Below are 24698 nucleotides of genomic sequence, written 5' to 3'. Positions count from 1 at the left end.
AAGATGTTTTCAAAACAGGTTGTTGTATGGAATGATGTATTCCATTTGGAAATCAAGGTTAACTTTTGAATACATTTGGTTACTTTTGTGGCACTCAGAACATATGCATGACTTTGTTTCCTTCTTACTGGATTAAAATGATATCTGAAATAATGTAAAATGAAATATTCCAGGAGTGGTACCTATTGAGAGTACTGAGAAGTTGTTGGTATCAAGCATTAGCTTCTACTGCCATCTCTACTGTGTCCTTCTCTACGGTAGACATCACTTTGGCACAGTCAAGACCATTTGAAAAGTGAAACATCTAAGTTGTCTCCTATCCCTCCACTGTAGGAACGGGGAGAAGAGGGCCTGTCTTGGAAGACACTCAATGCTTAGTCATTCATCTTCAAACAAACAACTTTGAATAGGAATCCTATTCACCTTCCTAAGGTCAGAGGCCTTTGATTTAATAGACAGGAGAGACAATTTTGAGACAGAAGTGTTTCATCAATTTTCTGTTAAACCTGGGATAAGTATATTTGGTAAATTAATGTTCATTACCAGACCACAATGCAGTTCAGAAGTCACTTATTTGTTATACACTTTCAATTGTTGCCCAGAATCAACATGCCATCTTGTTGACCAGAATAGGCCTTAAAATCATATGACCTAGTTCATTCCATATACTTCTGAGTCTCTAAAATGAGGTTTTCATGGAAGATCACACTGTGATCTTGTTCATTTCCACCAAGGTATTCTAAAGAGGAATTGCTAAGATATTTAATAATGATGATAACATAAATGTGAAAACTAACCAATAGGAATGATGGGTACAAAAATAAACAATGGTTAGCATGTATGTCATGTACATTTTAGCATTGTGTGTGCTTTTATGTAAAGAGGATTTTTTTTGGTCCAGATGGGCTATATCCAGAAAGTAGTCATTTCTCCTTGCCTATCTGAGGTAGGGAGTTGGAAACGGTCGTCTTCCTCAGTTTTCGTTTGGTGAAGACAGATTGCTTCCATCAGCTTCTCTACTCTAAATTCTTTTCCTGTGTCTCTTAAGTCCCATCCTGGAAGTAGAAAAAAAGGCTTTGAATTCTCTGGTACCCGTCAAAATGCTGGAGTGAGGTCAGAGTCACAGTGCTTTGCCAGAGAGTTCCCTTCCCCTCAGTTTGTGTTCATACAGGTAGGACAAAACCACCCCTACACAACACCACCCCTTGCTTTCTCTTTGGGTGTATTGTTCCACTGTGCAAGTTTTCAATTTCCTTCTTTTTAATTCCATTCTCAATAAGCAAAGAGGGGAACAGGACATTTTCTTTTCCAAAAAAGAAGCAGGAAAAAGAGTGTCTATTACTTGGAGGCTAGGGACTGGAGATGAAACAGAGCTTTGGCAATATAAGTTGAGGGCAAAAGGGAAGACTTTGAAAGGTGAACCTTGGAGAGACAAGCTGGTCACTGAAAACTAAATTGCCAACTTGCCTCCAGTGAACAAATGCACCTGCCATTCATATTGCAGCCAACTTGCTGTTTCTACTTTTATCTCTCCCATGCAGCAGGCTCCAAACTCTCAAAGGTTTTCCTGTGCCTCTTTTTGTAATGCCCAGAACAGTCAGACTGTTAGATAGAGGCTTCTGTGTATATGTTTAATTCCCACCTTCTCTCCCACTCATTGCATTAAAATAAATTGAGACAATAATATTCGTAATAGAAGTAAAGTTCTAAGGAGCAACAGCTCTTCCTCCAAACCCTTATGCTACTGGAAAGTGTCCAGCTTTTCAGAATGGTGCATGGTATCTACATAAAATGCAAGCACTGGAGCCTTACCACCAAGGGAAAGACACTCTGTGCTATAAACACACTGTTTACACATAAAGTAATGCTTTTAATCCCACCCTCCAAGAGGGAATAATATCTTCTGGAGAAAGTCTTCCTTTGAAGAATGAAATTTTGCAAGCAAGGTTTCAACCCCAAAACATTTTTACTATGTGCAGAAATGTTTGATAATGAATGATCTTCAGATGACTCTTTCTAATTACCTAAATAGGAGGGAGAAATACCATGTTTCCATGAAAATAATTCAGAATGACAAATGTAGATTTCCTTATTTGAAAACATCTATTTCAATAATTCCCAAAAGATATAATTATTTCAACAAGTATTGTTGAGCTTCCACAATAACTTACATTTCTCAGCCCCAAAAGGTGCTTCCAGTTACAGACTTCTAATTCTCTCTGGCGGTGGTTCTCTAAAGACACTTCTACACATTTAAATATAGGCTATTTCAAACCCTGGCAGGGAAGAAAGGATGACCTTGGAATTGCTTCAATCAATTTTTCCCCTTGGAAAAATTGCATAAAAACCTGAAGTAAATATTATGCAAAATATTCTAATGCTTCCTTAAGGTTAGTATTTTAAATGCATAAAAGGGAAATTATTCTATTGTGGTTTCCTAATCAACTGTAATCCTTAACTGATATAAGGGAAGATTTCAGTTATTTGTCTTATTATATGGAGAAAATGACAAGCATTTAGGCAACATTACTATTCTGGTGCCCTCCCTTAGCTTTTTGACTTGCATTTTTACCTTACTTTAGAACTACCAAATGAATGGCCTTCAAGTAGAAGTGGCAGTGCTAAGCAACTGTAGTATACATTTCAGAAGAGGAGCTAGACTTTGACTCCTTTGAGTGCACAGACATTAAAAATATAAAGAAAGCGTTCAGTGTATCATACTGCTGAAAAAATAAATATTATGTAGATATAGATGCTCTACTTTACTCTTTAGAGACATCCCAGAATAAAGTAAATAAGTAGAAGCTACTGGTCAATTTTAGCTTCCAAGGTATATTTCCAAAGAATTCTTCTGTTCTTCTGTGCTTTACTGATTCATTCATTCATTCATTCATTCAACCTCTCTGTATTAAATATATATATTTAAACTACCATCCCTGACATTCCAATCAGGAGGTGCTAACATGTTCTGAAATCAGCAACATTTATTATAAGTGTTTACTATATTCCAGGCATCAGGTTAAGTACTTTACATGTATTAGTTGTCTCACTTAATACTGGAAATCCTATGAGATAGGGTATGTTTCTCATCCTGAGGATGAGAATACTGACCCAAAGAAAGACTAAATAATTTCTTGAGGTAGAACAGCTAAAAAGTTGAGGAACCAGTATTGGAACCTTAACTGGCTTCAGAGCCCAGTGTCAAGCCACTAAATTATACTATATCTATAAATATATATTAAAAGAGATGGTCCCTACCCTTGTATGTCTTCAGACATTACTGAGTTATTCCTTGGTCAGAGGATTTATCACACTCACACCTTTGACATTAGACCCTTGACCCCTTATATTTATGGGTACAGGGATGCATTAGCCATAGTGCTGTGTGACCCATTCAAGGAGCCATCCTTTGACTGACTCCAAAAGCCATCTTAATAGAATAAGCTTACTACATTGGAGTTGGGTAGAATGTCTTTATATAGGCTATTGTTGACATATATACAAACTACAAAGTTAATCCCCAAGTCCCTATTTAGTATTATAATGTGTGGTAGGCCAAGTAGTCATGGGTGTATTCTACAGCCCACATAAAAGTGAGTCAGTCAGGTTACCACGTAATCCTAATTCAATTTTATATTTCTTTTCAGCTTTTTGAAAAAAGAAAAGATTGATTAAAAGAAAATGTTTTAAGCATATATATCCCGTATATTTCCCCTTAATTATTTAGTTAATCCTTGTATCTTCCCTGGAACTTCTTTTAAAATGGCATTTTTAGAATGTTATTTTTAGAGATGAATACATTGAGGTATAGAGAGATTTTTGTGGCCTGAAGGGGCCCCACTGGGAGTGACAGGAAGTATGGGCTCAAAATCTAGGTCTGCCTAAAGCCTTGTATTTAGCGAGTGGTGCTGCTCCTAGATAATTCTGTTTACTTATGTGGGTCAGATCTTATTTTCTGTTCAGAGTCACTCATATTCAGTATGTCCCCTCAGTATTATTATGGGATTCTTCCTGGCTGGCCTTAGAAATCTTTCCTGTACTGGAAATATATCCACTGAAATTCTTTTATGGTTTTCTTATGAAGAGCTGATTGTGTAATAACAAGGTCTGCAGAATGCCAAATATGGAATCATTTCGCCATGGGAAAGCTGAGGGAAAATACTCAACCCATGTTAGAAACCATATTTGTTTTGGTAAAGTATGATTCTGTATTTAGTAAGGAAAACTAATACAGAGGTCTCTGAGTCCTTCCACTGATTATGTAACACAGTTTCCTTGAATAATTCCTGAGGCATTGTCCTCCTTCTCTAGCTGAGGGGAAAAAAAAAAGCAAAACCTGCAGGTACAAAAGAAAATAAGATGAAGGGACAGCCAAAAATATAACCCAGGACTCATATATTTCTAGGCAGTGTGTTACTTACTAGCAAGAATATGCAAATGGAAAGAGATTTGGTCCTAGTTCCTGGAGTACAAACTAAGCATTTTTAGTACAATATTTCCTCAGGCAGTTTCTAGAAATATGCGATACTGTTTCATTATTTCCATCGTTATGAATAGAGGTTGTGACTCTTGTGATGGAAAATACCATTTTTCTAATTCAAATAATATTTCTTTATACTACCTTTGCTTAGATTTTATAGAGCAATTGTTTCCACATTATGTATCTTATAAAGAATTATGAAATTCAAACTTGAGAATGCTAAATTTCTGGAATTGATGACTTATAGATTAGAGGACAGAAGTCTAGAAGCAGGCATTTCAAAGTTCTTAATACCAGAGGTTTATAATCAGAGGTAGGTATATGGGTAGGAAACTTCTGATAGGTGGTAAAGGCAAAAGCAAGGCATAGAATTAGACAGAGACACCCATTTCGGCCTCTGCACTATGGCTTCAATACTACAGAGCAAAGGAGTCGTTTCTGCACTTCCTATAGGTGATGGCCAAAGTCAGGCGGGAGGTTACAATTGGTCAGAAAATCAAAAAGAAATGAATAACTAGACTAGAAAATTAATTGAGCAGTCAAGAGCTATGGCCAATCAAGACTTCATTGAATGGAGGAAAAGAGGGTCTTCATTCAAAAGTCATAATTATGAAATAAGAGGAACCTTCAGGTTACGTCTTATCTAATTTCCAACTTTAGGCCAGTACACTTCTAAATAAAAGTCATATAGTTTGCTGTTGTTAAGGATTTTTTTATCACTATAATTAAGGTTAGCTGCCACAGCAGATATTGCTGAACTCTCATGGCTTATTTTTTTGCTTATGAAGTTTGATCCAGGTCAGGCAGCTCCCTATGATATGTCATCCAGCAGCAATGCCATCTGGATGACATATCCCCACAGTTGCCATGACAAGATAGGAAAGTGCTTGAGTCAGTACTGGCCACCTTTTTAAAGGGCCAGGCCTGGATATGGCTCACTATCCTCAAGATATTATTGGCCAAAGCTCAGTCGTATGGTCCCAAACTAACCACAGGAGGTTGGGAAATGCACTGAAGTTCATAGGTACCTAGCACTAATAGCCTCCTGTTCAACCCTGAAGAACATCATAGACAATGAATTGGGAATGCAGTTCTGAAGGGCTCTGACCATCACAAACACATACATTCATCCCTTGAGGAAGCAGATGGACTACAGATGAGGTCCACAGTGCCCTGACTGCACACAGGCACAATTGTTATAAGGAATGTCTGAGCAGACGGTTAGTTTGGAAGCCAAGGATTAAATGTCAATGTGTTTGTCTTCAGTTTTTTGTTGTGATGTAGGGAATGTGTGGCACTTGAAATATGTTAATGAAGGATGGTAAAAAGAAGATAGATCTGCATTGGGTAATACACACATCCATGTAAAGTGTCTCTCTTTCATTTTCCTATTGCATTTTCCTTTCCTTGACTAACTGACTAATTGTTCCTGTTTTAATGGAGAAATTTGAAGTTTCCTTCAGTCTAGTATAAGTGAAATGTTCCTGTAACTCCCATTAGGATCTACAAACTAAGGTGTACTCTGAGTTAAACAGTTCAGCATCTGACTGACTGAGAGAGCAGTGTTACAGTTTTCAATGTGTGGATGCCAGATTTAGGTATCAGAAACAGCCAGAGCATATAACATTTATACACATGAATGTCCTAATCCCAAATGATGCTATCAAATCCTATCATAGACAATTTGTTTGGTTGGTAATTTTTCTTTTTTACAGTGTTTTAAGACACCTCTAAAAACATTTATAATAATTTACTCTACTTTGTAATTAGATTTAGTGATTAGAATCTTGCTCACTTGTATAGCTGTTTTCCTGTAAATGAATGGCACCAGCTGGCTTATAGCTGAAACCTGATCTGACTCCCAGAGTGATCAGAGGGGCCAGCATAAGGCAAACGTAATGTATTATGGAGCTTCCTGATGTTTTATATTCTTTTATGTTTCTTTTGTGGTATATATATATATGGAAAATTTTCTTTTAAATATGTATATATGTTGGAGAACATTTTCTTTTAAACTTAAACCTTAGCTACTCTGGGTATACGTTTAATTTGCAACACATGGAAAGAGGCTGATGTTATCTTCTCTCATACAGCCTTAGATCATTAGAGGAAAGACAAATAGCTAAAAATTTGCAGTTTGGACTTGAGCCACTTGGGCTATTTTACCATCAAGACATATGTGATGGCTGTATAATTAAGGGAAGAAAGCATTTAGCAAAGGCTAAGAGAGCAAAGTAATCATAAGTGGCCCTAAGTATTAATTGTTTCTGTGTAATTTTGCACATGGTATTGAAGATGCAGTCAAGTTATTCATTCACTCCCTTAATATACAGTTAATGAGAAGCCAAAGAAGGCTAGGCACTATGTTTTCCTGCTGGTGTGACAGGTAATGAGTGAGTCTGACTCAAGGGAATCAAAGATCCTTGATGGCCACTCTCTCAGGGCCAAGCCATTTTCCAGATAAGAAGGTTAAGTGACTTTCCCAAGGCCAGAGGGAAGGTGGGTAGAGTAATAGACCAAGGCAGCAATTGCCCTTTCCCAGTGGATTAAAATGGAGAGATTGGGGCTGAGAATCAAGGATACTTGTGATGGCCAACAAGCCTGGTTCTCAGTGCATCCGGAGCTCTTTAGAACCAATATAAACACAAGAATCCTTTTCACTGTTACAGTGTGTATCTCTGCCTTTTGCAGTCTGCAGGTTACTAAAAAGAAAGCCGCCATCATGGCAGCTGCCTTCCGTCAGTCAAATGCTTATAGATAAGAGGACTGACAAGGCCAGTGTGCTTCCAAGTGCATAAACCCCTCTTCCTAATTTCCACTTCATAACTTGACTAGTGTACTAGCGATAGACATAGGATAGACAGTGATGGTGGGAGCTACCTGCTTTCCTCCTCTAATGCTCACACTTTCCATAGAGTCTCTATAGAAACTCAGATGCATTTCCTCAGTGTTCTGGCCTAGGACCTGTGGACGAGCTACTATCCTGCTGGCCAACAGAGCAATAATTACTGAATATAGAGCTGATGCAGAGCCCAGCACAATTCCTGCCTGCTCCTCTGGTGGAAGTGCTGCTGATTCCCACCTAGTCTCAGTCACATCTGCATCACCTCTCCCCTGCACCCTGCTTTATTTGCCCAGCAGTTTGATTTTCTCCATATGAACCCAGAGTTCCACTGGTACTTACAACGATCCCTTGTTTGAAGGCTGGGTCAACGGACACATCCTATTGTATAAGCACAGGCATTGTGAGATGGAGACACACACAGCAACAGAGGGTCACACTGCTTCAGAAATCACTCACCCAAGCCTCTAACCTTGCAGCATGTTACCGGGAGACAGCTTTTTGCAAGAATTGATCAGCTCTCCTAAACACAGGTGTTGTGCATGTTTATGTATATGATGAGGAATAAGGTGGGGAACTTTTGATAGGCACTGTTTTGTTTCCTTAGGGCATAAAGGGCTGAGTAAAATATCACAGAAACAAGAGAAGAGAAATTTTTGACATTTTGTCCCTAACATGCCTAGAGCTCTGAACAAACAGGTGGGACCTGAGGTGCCTTGGTGTCTTACTTCACATTTAGCTCAAGATTAATGAGAGACTCGCCTCATTAGGGTTTCATTTGTGGAGGCAGGGGCAGAACGTTCCTTCTCACCACCACTACCATGACCCTCTCTTAAGTTTTAAAAAGAGGAGAGAGAAAGAAGAGGAATCCCATTTTGAGTTAGCCAAATTCAGCAAGGGGAAATATGATACAGGCAGTAAATAAGGCATGTAAGGATGACTCTAGTTTCCATTGTAAACTTGTTTAAGATTTTCAATTTATAGACACAAATATAATAAATATCATTTTTAAAAATCCCTCAAAACCAGAAAGCCAAATTCTTAGCCATACAATATTAATTGAACTGAGTAATGCAGAGAAAACCAACTTCAGCAGTAAATTAAACTTCCAGAGCTTCTGCACAACCGGTGGTATTTTTATCATTGTGCTCAGTACACCACCTCACCTACCCAGACCTCCTATCTCTAGTTGTGCCCTGATTATCTTGGCAGCTATTCAATTCAATCAATATGGCAGCATCTCACATCTCAGCAGTAGATAATCTAGTCTGTGAAATAGCAAAGCCTTTCTGGTTTGTCTTGACACAATCAGAAGAGCGGATTATAAACTAAGTACTTTCACTTCCCAAATTTGTGACCTTGGCCATTACTGAGCTTCAGTTATCCAACCAATACGTTGGTGGAAGATGGTAGTAGTAACACTTATCCAAGCCATCATACAAGAATAGGGTATGGATTAAATAAGGCAAGGCATATGCAAGGGTTTTGTAAATTGTATAATGTTATACTACCTCAGATACTATTAATTATCTTTCTTCTCTTTCTTATTTCTTCTTTTCTACTTGTTGCATCTTCTTTCATTATGTAATGTTCATTTGCCCCTCCAACAAGGGTCAACTAAAGATCAAATAGAGATCTAACTCACTGGTCAACTCGAAGTATTATTTTTTTTATGCTTTCCCTCCCTCCCCACTGCCCCCACCACACACACACGCTGCACACTCAACTACCTCTTTGGAAATTTCAAACCTACTTAGAGTTGCAGAAAATACTCCATTTCTCCTAGTGACATTTAATACTTGCAACAATTACTGTGTTTTCTACCATTGTATAAAATTCTTGAAAAATTATAATTAGCATGAATATATTAATTAATGCACAATGGTAGCTTTATTTGTTTAGAAGAAAATAATGTGAATGTTCCACATTTTGATCATAATGGTTCATGGGTAAGCTTTGAATAGGGGCAATGGAAAGAAAGAAATTCTAAAAACCTCCTGTTGATCATATTCTTTGTCTGAATATTCTATCTTCTGGGCCCTTGAGCGATGGCAGGAAACAACTTTTATTATTTTCATTGTATTCTAGGCATGCTTTAGTTCACCCTGGTTGGTTTCTATTAGAATCTACCTTCTTCCCTACACACAAAAAACACTAAATGCCTTAAGCAACTAAAAAAATACAGGTTAGGCTAGAATGTGGGCATGAAATCATTAAGTTTAAAGAATTCTTACAAGCACCTTAGTTATCTGCGCATATTTCTGATTCCCAAAACACAATGAAGAAATGAGATGAGCAGCAAGCCATTTTGAAAATGTTAGAATAAGTGTTCTCATTATTCTCAGGATAACCTCTCACTGGCACCTGTGTTGACAGAATAAAAACTGGCTGATCTAGGTCATAATTATCATTGTTTTATCCCCTCCTCACTTCTGCCTGTGCTAGCACAGTGCCTTTCTGTGTTGTAAGTGCTCGGTGAATGTGGTCGGTTTGTATTATCTTAAGCATAATAGACAGTAGATTGGACTCTGAAACTTTTATACTTCTATTTTCTACTCACAGCTCTTATCTCTCTGATTTAAAATCCTCTCTGCTTTAGATATAAGAACTTGTTTATAAGATTCTCTTAATAGCTAAATAATTCATCTATGGGATACAAGTAATGTTTACCCCACATTTAATTTTTCAAGAAAGTTAATGAAACACAGAATGAAAAATACTTTGTAGTTTTTAAGGATATGTCATGGTTCAGGGCTAAACCTACAGGCTGTTCATGGAATAAGGAATGGGGTTTTAGTCGATAGAAAGATAGCCTGAGTTTTCATCTATTCTGAGAATTACAGTGAACAATTCTCTTTCACATGGAAAAATATCTTTTTTTAATGCAAAGGAGGAAAAGATGCACTCCTCTGTTCTCTGATAAAGTCTCACAGTGCCACTTCTTAGGCCTTGGAATTCACTCAGTTGCTATTTGCCACCTACCCTAGGTAGCCTGATATTTTTGAGCTTCCCTCTGCTCAATACCCCCATTTCTGCCAAATAACAAAACCATCTGGTCTGGGTAGACTGTATGTAAAGACTATCCTGTCAGTACCAGAAATGAGAAATCTATTTTGCCTAGGAAAAAGGAAGATAGAGGATTCATTCCTCACATCTATTGATTAGATCAGCTTCTGGATGCTCTCCCAATTAGCAAAAACAAATATCTAAGCAGCTGGAATAAGGGTCTGGGAATATGAGATTCTGGAGAAGCTGCTGACTTGCTGAGCCACTGAGCCTCAGTGAGCAGACTCAGGATAGTTCCATTTGCTCTTAATTAGCAAGGCAATGACCCATACATGGGAACAGCCATTTGATATCCCACAGAGCAGGCTTATTGCTGAAGCAGCAATAATGGACACCCTTAGCTGATCACAAATGCAAATGTTGTTGTCTGAAAAATTTGTCCCTTTTCTAAACCAGCCCACACACTTAGATTCCAGGGTAATTTTTAACATTTAAGAAGTATAGAAAAATTCTAACTTAAAGTGCTTTCTTTTCAGGTAGACCAGGGGACTCAACCAGATGCAGATATTCATGCCACACATTCATCACCACAAGTACACAGTCACCCTTGGGTGATGTATGAATGAGCTCTTAGCACTTCTTGTGCCATTGCTACTGGGTTTGAGTTATTTAGAGCAGTGTGACCCAAGTTAACCCTCCCTTTTGATAGTGGCTACTGTTTGGATGAGTCTCTAGGGACAGTGCCAGGAACTCATGATCACTTAGAAATATGCTCAAGTATGGCTCAAAGGCCCAGAAAAGAAAAAGTATGTCTTACCAAGCTAGTACTGCACCTTTTGTCAGCACAGTAAAATGCCAGCTGCCTCTCAGAGAACCATGGTGAGTGAGGCTTCAGGCACTACCTCAGTTACATCTACAGTTTACAAACTAAGCTGCTCCTGTCTGACCAAAAGAGGATGACTTTTTCTTGACTGCACATTGTTTTAATATGTCATTTTCATGTGCTGCCTCTCTCCAATTTCCCTGACTTTAGCACATTACCACTCATATGGCTCTTGGCATTGCCTTGTTTTATATTATATACATTTTATCTTCTCCTCTTAATTGTTAGCACATTATTCTTTCCTTATGTTACTTTTTTCATCATTTAATGCATGCATAAATGCAGCATTTCTAATCTCTTCTGGCAGAGAAATTTGAGTAGCTGATACTTATAATGAGTTTCTCCCACCTTCAGTTTCATCTGACACTCAAAGAATCTATAGTTTCCATATTTTTCCTACTCACCCATGAAATCTGTGTCTAAAAGAAATCATGTTCCTGCAAAGTGCTTGATTTCAAATACCTACTTTGTAAGCTGCTGTCTCTTGCTTTGAACAGGGATCCTAGTTAGTAGGAGTAGGAACCAGTACTAGTGGAAAAGAAATGATCACTGCCAGTTGTGTTCTTCTACTGCAAATCTAAGGCTTCTGGAACTCAAGTTACAGATGCAGAAAAACCTGGCAACAGCTGTTATCTATAAAAACAACAAATAAAAGGAGACCTCGCTTTTAATGAGACTTACATTTTAGATTAAGTAATGGTGATGGGATTTCCTTTGGAGAGCTTATTCTTGGGATCCCAGGAGTTAAGCTTCTAAAATTTGTTGGTGAAACTTATTTTACTCATCATTGTACACTCACACATCTTTGTGTCACTTTTATTATAGGTATAAAATGTCTAGACATTGACTAAAGGGCTGTACATATTGGCATAGCTCTCTCCATTAGCAGATAAGAACTCAGTATATATCTTTGGGGTGATTTATTGTTGATGCCAATATTAATGATTAATTATGAATTGTAATAATTACCTATACTTTTTGGCAATAATGGCACCCTTAAAAATATAACTAGAATGTCATTTGCTATAGAAATGTATGAACTACTTTATCATGTTATCCTAGGAAGGGTTAAGCCAATTCTGTTTTATTGCCTAGTTTTAGCATGTAATAAATAATAGCTATGCTTGTAGGACCTTTTATAGTTTACAGAATAAGTTCACATGCATTATCTAACTCGACCCAAATAGCAGTCCTATAACAGTGCCTAATATCAACTTTGCACATTATTTCCAATTATCAAATGAGGAAACTAAGGCTCAGAGATATTTGAATAGTTTGTCTTTAATTGTTCATTTACTCATTCAAAATTTGTTAAGCATCTACAATGTATCTGCTGAGGGAGATTCAAAAGCAAATATTAGAGAATATGTGGTTGCCTGTGAACTAGTGGTGGGGCAGGATCCAAGCCCTCTTATTTTCAATCTAGTACACTGTGAAACATTTTCTAATCCTGTCATTCATCCCGGAAACTACCACACCATGCAGCAAAAACATGCTTCCGTGGCATTTTCAGAAGCAAAATGTCAGGCTAGATGGATGTTTGATGTTTCACGAGATGAAACTTATGTGTGATGTTGTGTATTTTTATTCTTATTGTTGAGTTCTTAGATCATGGTTATTAAAGCCAAGTGCTGCTCAACAAATATCCTATAGATTTATTAACCCAACTTTTATATAAGCACACCATGCTGTTCCATATAATCTGTTACAGACACAACAAGATATGGTTTAAGCTTCTATGGCCATACCAAAGAAAGGTTAGAGATTAGGGAGTTGATAGTGTTGTGTTTTTAACATGCCCACCACCAATATATACACAGTGATACACTCACTTTGTCCTAACTTTAATTGAACAAATAAGACCAATTTGTTGCTAATTTGTACCATAGGGAATGGCATTTTGAATTGCATACAAGTAATAACAGCTAATTATTTGAGGTTAGGGAAATAAGACAACTGACCACTTTTCTTTCCTACTCTGGAACTAATGTTTTCCTTCTGTAAGCTGGTTAGTGAGGGACCAAGGATAAAGCTATTAAAACAGTAACAGCTAGAATTAGACAGTCTTGCAAACCTAGGATTATTTTTAAAACAATATGTACTGACAGATAAGGACCAATGCTAAACATGCAACTAAGGTGGCTTTGTGAAGACCCAAAAGAGTTGGGTAAGCAGAGAAGACAACAGTTTACCTCTACACAAAGGCTCCTCTTCAAATCTTTCCCTTATGACTGCTTTCCAATTAGCAACAATTATGATTCTTGAATTTAAACAACTAGAAGTTGGCTATTCTGATGTTTTTTAAAAAAGAATAATATGGAATAGCTGATTAGGAGACTATGGAATAGCTCACAGAATCAAAAGAAAATCAGAAAAATCTTGCCTTGGAGGACAGTCATATGTGCCTTGGAAGTCAGGTTGCAGACATTAGGGAAAAAGAATGGTCCTTCCACAGCTGCTCTTTCATGATATGTATCAGCTAACCATTGCTGATAAATATGCTACTGCAGAGTCAGAGGCACAAACAGTAGTTGTTCTTTATTTCTCTCAAACATGCAAGTCAGCAGAGTTAGGCTGAACTTTGCTATGGTGGCTGTTGCTGAGGTTGCCTGATATAGCAAATAAAAAATAGGATACCAGTTAAATTTGAATTTTAGATAACATATATTTTAGTATAAGTATAGCCCATGCAATATTTGGAACTTATACTAAAAAAAGCATTTTTTTTGTTTATCTGAAATTTATTTTTAACTGGGTACTCAGTATTTTATCTAGCAACACCATTTACCATGTTTCATTCTCCTTCTCCTGGTACCAACAGGCTCAGTGGGGCATGCTCTTCTCATGGTGATGGCAGAGGCACAGCCAAAGTGGGTCCAATTGTGCTGGCCCTTTCCAAGACCCTGTTTGTATCTCCTATGCCGATATCATTGGCCAAAACCAGTAACATGGCCCAGGGTTGGAAAATTGCATGCCACCCACCATAGGAATGCATGAGCATGGCAAAGGATATGGACACAGGGAAGAGTGAGAAATTGGGGCCATCAGCACAATCTACCACAAGTTGAATCAGTTTTAACACCATTCTTGCACCATTCTCTTGCACCATTCCTTATAAAAAGCAAGTTCCAGGTAAAGAGAGTCTGAATGGCACAATTTATGTCATAGACCCAATCCTTGGCCAAGGAAGAGTTAAGTAACTTGATTGACAGTCCCAGCAAACCAATGGCAGTAGATGAGAGGTGGTTTTTCTCAGAGGAAAAACAGGGTGTCTTACTAGAAGAAGGTGCAAATTTGGGCAGGTAAAACACTCCACTATGTCTCTGACATTGCCTGCAGTTCCACTTTTGGTCATGCATAAGAGATGTAAGTCATATACAAGAGAAGAAGGAGTGATTGGAACCTAGAAAACTATAAAAACATGTGCAGGCACCTCTGGGTCTGCAAATGCCAGGGCAGACCCTGGAGATTTTTGTAGAGATAAAGGATATGAAAATTACCAAAAAAAAAAAAGTGAGGAGGGGCAATAAAATCATGAGTGGCAGAATGAGATTGTGTTGTAATCCTAGCTAATATTGGTTCACTCATTTGTCCAAGTACACATAGACGTTACCATAATTTTAGAAACTGCTGTTCAATATGTACTGAATAGAAAAAGCATGCATTTCTTTAACACAGACTTTATGTGTATTTCAATAGGTGTGTATTTTATGCAATATGTGTGTATTTCAGCAGGTGAAAGAATATCACCTACTGAAATAACTCCGATTTTAAAATTTGAACTACTATTACTAGGTGAAAGAATATCACCTAGTTAATAATTCCGATTTTAAAATTTGAACTACTGTGGCATCTTCATTTTACAGTCTTTTTAACAATGGAAAAACATGAGAATTTCTTTGAATAATGAATTTTGCCAGTGTCCTGAAGGTTGGATATCTATATTATATCTTTTACTCAGCATTTTAGGAGATGTTCATCTAATAAACAATTAACTTTGGAACTGATGACATATAATAATAATATGGTATCAAAGGATTAGTGAGTTAGAGTTTTAAATATTTTGATAAAATTAATTTGCATGGTAAGTAAGGTTTATATTTGCATGTTTCCCAGAAGTATTGCTCTGGCCAAGTTGGTAGCACTATATAGGCATTTCTGAAAACCAAATACATTTCATAATATTTCACAGATGTTATTGAAGAAATTGATTCAAAGTAATGGGCAAAAAACCTGGTTGTAGCTCATACCATAGATAAATCCCACATTATTTAAAGAGTTCAATGTTAAAAGATGATAAAGATCATTAAAAGAAAAGAAGTAGAGATAAGCATTTAACTGATATTATGTTAGGAAAGAACCTAATACCCACAAAAGCAATTGAAGAAATCACAAAAGAAAGATCAACAAAGAAATATAAAACTTCTGCAAAACAAAAATGTTCATAAAATTAAGAAGTTAGGAATAAATTGGGGAGATTGAGATAACATGACCACAAAGGGTCAATTCCTTATGACATAAGGAGCTCTTATTAATCAGTAAGAAAACAATATAGTCCAAACAAATTGGAGTGATCACTGAAACCAAATACATTGAAAATATCAAATAAATGCTTCATGGCATTACATTTAAGAAAACATAATAAATCACACTAATATCCTGCGAATAAAAATTGTTAGGCAAAACTCCAGAAACTAACCAAATAAAAACAACAAAAAATCAAAACTCAGAGTACTATGATGACCCAAGAATTCAAGAATTGAGCATACATAAATCTCTATTACAGTGATTTTGATAAGTGAATTACATTTGCTGGTACAAATAAGATTATTACATTAAACACTATTCCCTAAGTAGTCATCCTCATTATTGAGAATTAAAATATGACAAAAAATACTATTTGGAACCACTTTTGCAAGAATTAATTTGGTCTAGAGGAAGAATTAAGTTTGGGAAATCTATAAATCTTCAGTTTTAGTCCTGGCTTTGTAATTTCTTAGCTATGTAATTTTTACTCATTTTGCTCCCTGTGTCTACACCTGTAAAATGGCAGTAATGACAACAATACTTTTTACTTACCAGAATCCATATAAAGATTTTACAAGCTAAATGAATAAAACCTTTGAATTGTTACTTTAATGTTGTATTAGCATTGATGGTGTAAATGTAAACTCCATGTATTACTACAGGAAACTAGAAAGGAACTAATAAACTATTAAACTAATAATGTTTATATATGACTCCTCATAGAAAAAAAGTTAAAACCCTGAAAAATCTATAATTGAGAAAGTTGGGCACCAAGTTCGTCTTGCTTCCTGTGTTCCTAAAGTACATACATTTCTCTGCCCTGTGGTCAATTCTTTTAATTAAGAGTCAAAGAAATTGATAGTAAAATACATGACTAGAGGGGTAGCTACAGAAATACTGATAAAAGCAGTGTTCTATTGGTTCAGGATAAAAGCTTTCTCCTGTCTGACAAAAGTTCAATGAAACGACTTCCTTGAGCTCAGAAAAAAATGTTGTGGTAAATTTAATTTTTTTTTTCATTTTGTGAGTACTATGTTCCAAGTACCATGCTCTGTAAGATTTAATGGTCAAAAAACCCTCCTGTCTGCCTGTTTCAGTTTTGTGACGGGCACAGGTAAATAATCCAGCAATGCAATTCAGGGTCACAGTGTCATGAACAGAGGAGGGTGCTTCACCCAGTATGGAGTCAGAAGGGGATGGAGATGGGGGTGGGGAATGACAGGGCAGTCTTCCAGGAAAAAGTGAAAAAATAAGCTGATGAGATAAAACCTGAAGAAGGAAAGTGGCTAAACACATGCAAAGCTGAAACAAAAACATTCCATGTAGAAAAAAAATGCTAAATGCCTAGAAGAAAACAAGGATCGTATATTCCAAGAACCAGAAGTTGTTTGATCTGATTGGATGATATAACACAACAAGATTATGGAGTAAAGTTAGAGAGAGAACCAGGGACCAATAATGAATGGCCTATTCAGCCATATTGAGAAATTGGGATTTTATTGTAAGACAGTGAGATTAATCAGGGGATACTATACCCACATTTACAATTTATTGAAAAATTTTGATTGCTGTGTGGTATATGAGTGACAATGAGCTTAAGGAGAAGAAGGCTAGAGGCAAAGAAACTAGTTGTGATGCTCTTGCAGAGATTTAAGAAAAAAAGTTAATGGCTGGAAAAGGATAGTGGAAAGAGGGGTTGAGAGTAATGAGTCAATGTAAAGATTCATTAGCCACAGAACTTGGTGATCCATTTTATATGGGACAGTAAAGGGGAGAAAACTGTCACAGGAGATAAACCTTTTTTTAGCTTGGGCAACTGTTTGCATGGCAACACCATTTAATGAGATAGTGTACACAAGATGACAAATGTTCTGTGAGAAGGAAGATGATGAGCATGTTGAATCTTGGGCATCTGTGAGGCACCTGATGGAGATGTAGAGTAGTTAAACAGAAAACTAGGTATAAAGGTCATGAGAAAAATCAGATGTAAATACTGATTTGGGAGTCATCAATAACATGGGTTATGCTTCTGAAGCTAGAGAGAGGATGAGATCACTCACAGTGAATGACATGAGGAAAGAAGACAGTAATCAAGCCCTCAGGAATACAAATATTTAAGGAACAGCACAAGATAAGCCCAAGAGTTAAACTGGGAAAGCTGGTCAGAGGGCTAAGTGGAAAAGCAGCTGAATTTGGTGACCTAGAGACTAAGACAAGAAAATAATTAAAGAAAGAGGTTATGGTCAACAAAGTCATATACTTCAGAGAAAAATAGGATAATAACAAATATTGATCATTGAATGTAGAAATAACATGATTTCAAACAAATTGGTGAGATTCCTGAGAGCAGTTTCTTTGGAGATAAATGAGGAAATCCAGATTGCACTGAAGGTTGAAGTGTGAATTGGAGATGAGATGTGGTACAGAACAATTCCTTCAAGAAATTTAGAAAGAGAAAAGTTGAAAGTTAGCAGAAGGGCAACATGGCATTTTCAGGGGGATTTTTTCTAGAGCAAAAGAACTACATTATTTATAAATATTGATGGGAAGAAGCTTGTACAAAGTACGATAAAGTAGGAAGATAAATAATGGAGTGAAACCTGTTGATAGTGAGCCAGAGAAAGATGTGATGCAATGTCAACATGATTAGATTTCTAACTACTCAACAAAAAAACGTTTTTTGTTATCTGTCAGTATCTGAGATCCAGGACCAGAGTATATTGTCCTTAATTAGAAGAAACAATGTTGTTTGGTGGCCAAAACACAAGCTGCAGCCAGTTATTATAAAATTTATCCCCAATTATATGACTACTTGTCTATGTACCATTGAGCAAGTGACTCACTTTGCATGCCATGTAAATTAAAGTCCTTGGTACATATTCCTCTCATAAAAGAGGGATTATATGGGTAAACTTTATCACAGATAATAACTCTGAGAGCTCAACCATTGGAGATTTTTCTGTTTTATAAATTTGAATGTTTTTTCTATTAGGAATATAAAGCACCCACCCACCCAACTCCACTTTTTTTGTTTAATATAAGAACACATTTTTATTTCCTCTATGCTGTGCCCCTTGCAGTTCAGAATTAACTACAACTTGACTAATGTGAGCTCTTTACAATTACTATATAGATTCCTGTTACAGGTTTCACATTGTTAAGGAAGGCACCTAGGATGGCTAAATGTTGTTTCATCATAGATTTGTATTTTATTTTAGTGTTTTGGAGATGTTCAGAAACTTTGCTTATTCAGTTGGGAATTAGAAACGGCAAATATTAAACAACAACAGAACAGTTGTAAGTCCACCTCTGAGTTGTAAATCCATTTATAATTCTTGATGGGATCACCCTTGACAAGCCATTTTTCCTCTCTATGTCTCCTATTCTTTTCTCTAAAATGGGTATAACTTCTCAGGTCCACATTCTACAAGTCTAGAGGTATATATTACAAGTCAATGTATGCATATAAGAAAGCAACCCTTAACCCATATAGATAAAAGGGGAAATAAATAATGTATAAATAGAAATTACATTCTGTTTCTGTCAGTAGGTTTGTTTGGAATCACTGGTTTCCACCCAGAGACCATATAAAATGTCATTTTGAGAGGAGCCTTAAAATAATGAGAGTTCTCTTCCTACTTCCTTCTTGAGACACTCTGATCTGGTCAACTGCCAAGTATCATCAACGTCTCCGAACAGGGATCTGTGGGGATTATACACTCGTATTAGTCAGGCAGCTGTCTCTGCAAGCAGAAGATGTTCCTGTTTTATTTGTCACCACACAGAGCTCCTAATGGGCAGGAAGAGCCAGAAAAAGTAAGATTCTTGGACTCCTTCAGGCTTTCATGTCCTCTCCTTTTCCTCAACACACACCTCAGGGACAGCATAAGCAACTAAGAGTGTAAAAAGGAAAATCAGAGTCAAACCAGAAACTCCAGTATTTGTAATCAGTGCATAACCTCTGTGATGAAATTTGTGAGTAATTCACTTTCCACTTGAGCCTACCAATGCGAGCTCTAATGTGGCTGCCCTGAACGCTAATGAAGGGAGTCAGACGGCAGGCAGTACTGCTAGCCCTTGGGGACTCATTTCTCACATCACCAAAAAGTAATTCGCATCATTTTCAGCCATCTGGTAGCCTGGACTGTGGAGATGAAGTTTCATTTAAGTAGTACTTAAGAGCATGGGCCCTGGAGTCTACCTCGTGTCAAATCAATTTTCTGCTTCTCACCTAGTCTCCTTTAGACCTCAGTTTCCCACTTATAAATAAATCCTCATAGGATATTTCCTTATTATAAGGAGTTACTTAGATAATATTTGCAAAACACTATATATAGAGTCTTGTGGTCATAAATCATTAAAATTAACTATATTAAATTAATAGTAAATGGTGATGATATTTACTAGGAATAATGGTATTTTTTTTGTAATGTCTACCTATCTGTAGGCCTTATTCATTCAAGTTTTAAGCTCTAAGGTATATTATATGACCTGCCACACACCAAGATTATATTTAGAGACTTTCTATTTTAGTGATTAACTGATGGTTTCCTCATGTGGCTAGATTATAAGTAACCAGATTTTACTACATCTTAATAACACAACTATGCAATCTCATGCTAAATAACACTTTTCCCTGACATTTGAAGGAGAGATTAGATTATATTAATTCTATATACATAAGAAAATAAATGTAGGTAATAGTAAGAAAAAAATATTCTTATATGCATAAATGTCCATGATCTGTAATATCCAAAAAAGCTCATTCTAATAAGAAAAGAGCTTACACATTTTCATTATACCACTCTGTGTACTTCCTATAGCACTTGTCCATTGTGGGAAGAGTCTCACCTTATAGTAAGACTCATGCTTTTTATCTGCTCACTAAGTCTCTAAGGAGGGCCTAAAGCACCCCGGCTTCTTAACCCCGAGATTCAGAAGTTTTAAGTTAGAAGAGCACTTAGCTCATATGTTCTGCTTCTGGTTGCATGGACCAGTGCTGCAAGCCTGTTTTCACTGACATAGTTAAACTTTTGATTTGCTTTTCTCCTTACAGTGCCACCAAAGATCTCCAACATTTCCTCAGATGTCACTGTGAATGAGGGCAGCAATGTGACCCTGGTCTGCATGGCCAATGGCCGTCCTGAACCTGTTATCACGTGGAGACACCTTACACCAACTGGTAAGCAATGCTCCAGTCTTCAAAATGCCACACACTATGTAAGATCTGAAAGACAAGCATGGATCCTGTTATTTAAAATCAATAGAATTATGACATGGAAGTTAATTAGGGTCTTCCCTGGCCTTCTATATGAAGTCTATGACCATGGTATATGTGTGTGTGTGTAAATGTATGTGTGGGCATTTATATATATATATATATATAAATATATATATATATTTATATATATATAAAATTTTATTTCCAATAGAACACTTTCCCAAGGCAACAAATATAGAAGCATTAAATGCCTTAAATGACTGCATATTATGTCTAAAATGTATGCCAGTTTGGCACTTGAGTCTCTTGGGACAATATTTTGTATGGATTAAATTGATATACTTTGTGTGTTTTTTATTTGTCTTTGCTTTGAACTATAGTTTAGTAACATTCAGCACCTTATGAAAGAAACTTTTCATGAACAATACAAAATTGTGAAATATAATGTCCTGTCCTTGTCATCTGGCTCAGTAGAGAGGCATAAGTGCAGGAGTTCATTATGGGTCCCTATTGGTGCTAACCAGTATAAGTCAGAAAAACTTTTTCTAGGTATGTCTTCCTCATTCCCCCCTCCTCTTTCCCACCACCATCACCATACCTGGGTTCTGAGGCCCTGCTGTTTTTTGAACTTCATTGAAATATTTTACCAAATTATCAAGGATTAACTGTATACATAACCCTCTACTCTACAAATTATATTTACTTGTATGAAAAGCCATGCCTTTGCAAATACACAGTCTGTAGAATGGAGACTTCAGTTTAATTTTTCTGGAAAGAGGAAGTATGATCATTAGTCTTATAAATTATCATTTATTTTAGTAGATAACCCCCAACTTTTAACTGATTTATATCTGCTTTAAACTTTTATAAAGTTTCTTTATATAAGTATCTAGAGATTTAATTTATAATTTTCATTTTAGAATGAACACCATGATATTTCTTGTGCAAGGCTAGACATACAATAGAAGCTATCCTGAGATATTTACAAAAGACCATGGTAGTATTTGGTTACAGTGTTGTTAAAAAAATTCTATTTTGTGGTGTGAGAATATTGGCCTCCATTTTGATAGACATCAGATTAACTTATCAAGTGAAGTTTTGATCAATCTCTGGGACTGTCTTTTATTTAAACAGCTATTCTTACTATAGGCTTCTGCTTTCTTAAGAAAATGTTACTCAAAAGCCATCCTTGCTATTAATGCATGCAACTTGTCATTTATTTATTTACAATGCATAAAAATAATAAATGAGGCACTACTTCTGAGATCAAGCTCATTTCCTCTCAAACCCATTTTATACCTCACATGGGAAAAAATACTCATGGAAAATAACCTGAAGTGTGAACCTCTGGGTATCATATACCTCATATACTTTTTTTGCTGGATTAAATTAAATCACCGCAGCACATGCTACTTAGATGAAATTATACTAAACCCAATATCATACCACCTACCCCTGTCCCAATAAGAATTGCTTTTACTGAATGAAAGTTTGGTATAAAACTATTGGCCCACATTTAAAGATGTTATAAAAGATCTCTAAAATCATTGCATTTATTGTAATATTTTTGAAAGATTGTTAATTTTATTGCATAGTTTCCTTTTCAAGGACCCTTTGAGAAAATTCCTTTTTCCATTATTTCTCCTGTCCTTTTTCCTAAGCAACTGTTTATCTTACAAATGAACCCAGTGAATTTTTACAGATGATCATGAGTTCTTCATTGTATTGAATATTACCAAACGTAGAGCCAAATTTGTGGCCCATCTCTAAAAGAATATAGGAAATCATATATAAATTAAATCATATATAAATTACAAATTTAGAGATTTTATGACATCAAATCTTTGCATCCTTCTTGTTTCCTTAACATTTTTATATTGTCTCATCTTCTATAATTAATTTAAATGTGCATGTGAAATATGCTATTTACAATCTCCTACTTTTTTGTAAAAATAGTTATAGAGAAGAAGGAAGATAGATTATATCCAATTTATAATGAAAGAATGAACTGCATTAATAAAAATATTTTATTTCTTTTGGTGCACTATTGCTTAGTAGATGTTTTTTCCTCAGGCAAAAATGCTACTGGTGACCTGAACTTAAAAATGTATTCTTTATTTCTTCTATAATTCAGAATAATAACTTCAACCAGAGTTTCAAGGCCTTCCCAGGCTTGGTTACAAGTTTAGGGCTTTATGGCTAACTCTAGTAAACTTATTAATGATAATGAACATGTGATCTGAACCTTGAATAAACTGGTTATCCATGATGTTTCAAGTCAACAAAGGCCAAAGATCAGGCCAGATCTTCCACATTAAAGGCAGCATTTATATACGTTCAAGGAACTCTCAAAATCAACTAGAAAACAGGTGTCTTCACAGGGTTTCCCAATAGGCAGGCCAGGGGTCAGCAAACTACAGTCTCTGGACCAAAGTCAGCCTGCTCCACTTTCAGAAAGTCTGAAAGCTAAGAATGGTTTTTAAATGGTTGGGAAAAAATCAAAAGAAGAATTCTATGTTATGAATTCTATGTTTTTCATGCAAAAAAAATATATGATATTCAAATATCAGCACCCATAAATAAAGTTTTATTAAAACACAGCTAAGCTCATGTATTTATGTATTATCTGACTACTTTTGCTCTAAAACAGCAGAGTTAAATAGTTGCAATAAAGGTGGCTTAGCCCCCAAAGCCTAAAATGTTTTCTATCTAGCTAGCCTTTTACAGTATAGTTTACAGGTTGCTCTTCAAGACTAAGTCTTGGAGCACAGGACAAGGATTTTCTGAACTCATCTTTGACCCCATAGGGCATTGGAGATCATCCATTAAGTTCCTAAGGACATCTCAAGGGAAACAACTTTATTCTTCTATAATCCTCTATCCAGACCCTTTCTGTGGGTCAAATTCTATTCTTGCACATGCAAAACTAGCTCCCTGCTGCAGTCACAGACTCAAGGACAAACTCCAATTCTCCCTTACAACGGGTATTAATTTCTAAGCCTACTCTTTCATCTCTTTTACGTCTGACCTAAATAACCACCTATCTGATCATAATCATATTCCTGGTAACAGGAAAGAGAATTTGCCTTTACTGTTCTATAAAGGAGACTAGGTTTTTTTATTTTTATTTTTATTATCACTTTTGGTTTTTGTGGGTTTCTTCTTTTACTTTTTTCAAAATTTGAAAATGGTATGATCTTCTTTACCCTATAATGCAAAAGCCTTTCTTGGAGATACCCAAAGAATATGCTGTGTTCCCTGTGTGGCAGCAAAGCTACCTGCAACCCATGGCCATGTGAGGAAAAAAAATCCAGCTAGCTTTGTTCAATTATTAATTGTGCCTTCAACAGTACAGAGTGTAACTGCCTTGCAGAGGAAATGTACCTGTAATTAGCACAAACCCACAGGCATATCCTGCCCTTAAAGGGGGAAGATTCCATGTAGGGTTCACAAGTACCCGATTACCTGTTACATGATGACATGGGAAGAGAAAGGGAAGACACTGCAAGCTTTATTTTTTTATGAGGTAAATATGTATTGCCTCTTAATTTCGTGGGGTTTTTTTAAATTTTAGATTTGGTCATTTTCTTCTTTTTTCTTTGGACACCTCAAATTTCTTTTCAAGTATAGTGCAAAAATTTTTTAAGAGGGAAATTAGAAGAATGGTAAATCTTTCATATATATAAAATCAAATCATGTACCTGATTTAGATGGAGAAGAGAGATGCATTCTGTAGCTG

General features: G+C 36.3%; 1 protein-coding gene across 2 annotated transcripts in view; it reads left to right on the top strand.

The window, feature by feature from the left end:
* Nucleotides 1–24698, top strand: part of LOC123827056 (limbic system associated membrane protein) — a 633910-nt gene that overhangs the window by 373686 nt on the left and 235526 nt on the right. For both annotated transcript variants that reach the window (XM_045851349.1, XM_045851347.1), the window contains exon 3: nucleotides 20795–20920. In XM_045851349.1, coding sequence (XP_045707305.1) covers nucleotides 20795–20920 — 126 coding nt within the window. The remainder of the gene's footprint in view (nucleotides 1–20794; nucleotides 20921–24698) is intronic.

Source organism: Phyllostomus hastatus, unplaced genomic scaffold (assembly GCF_019186645.2).
Source record: "Phyllostomus hastatus isolate PE091 unplaced genomic scaffold, TTU_PhHast_1.1 phas_contig_86, whole genome shotgun sequence".
Lineage (NCBI taxonomy): Eukaryota > Metazoa > Chordata > Mammalia > Chiroptera > Phyllostomidae > Phyllostomus > Phyllostomus hastatus.
Note: the sequence above shows the minus strand (reverse complement) of the source record. Positions and strands in the feature narration are given on the sequence as shown.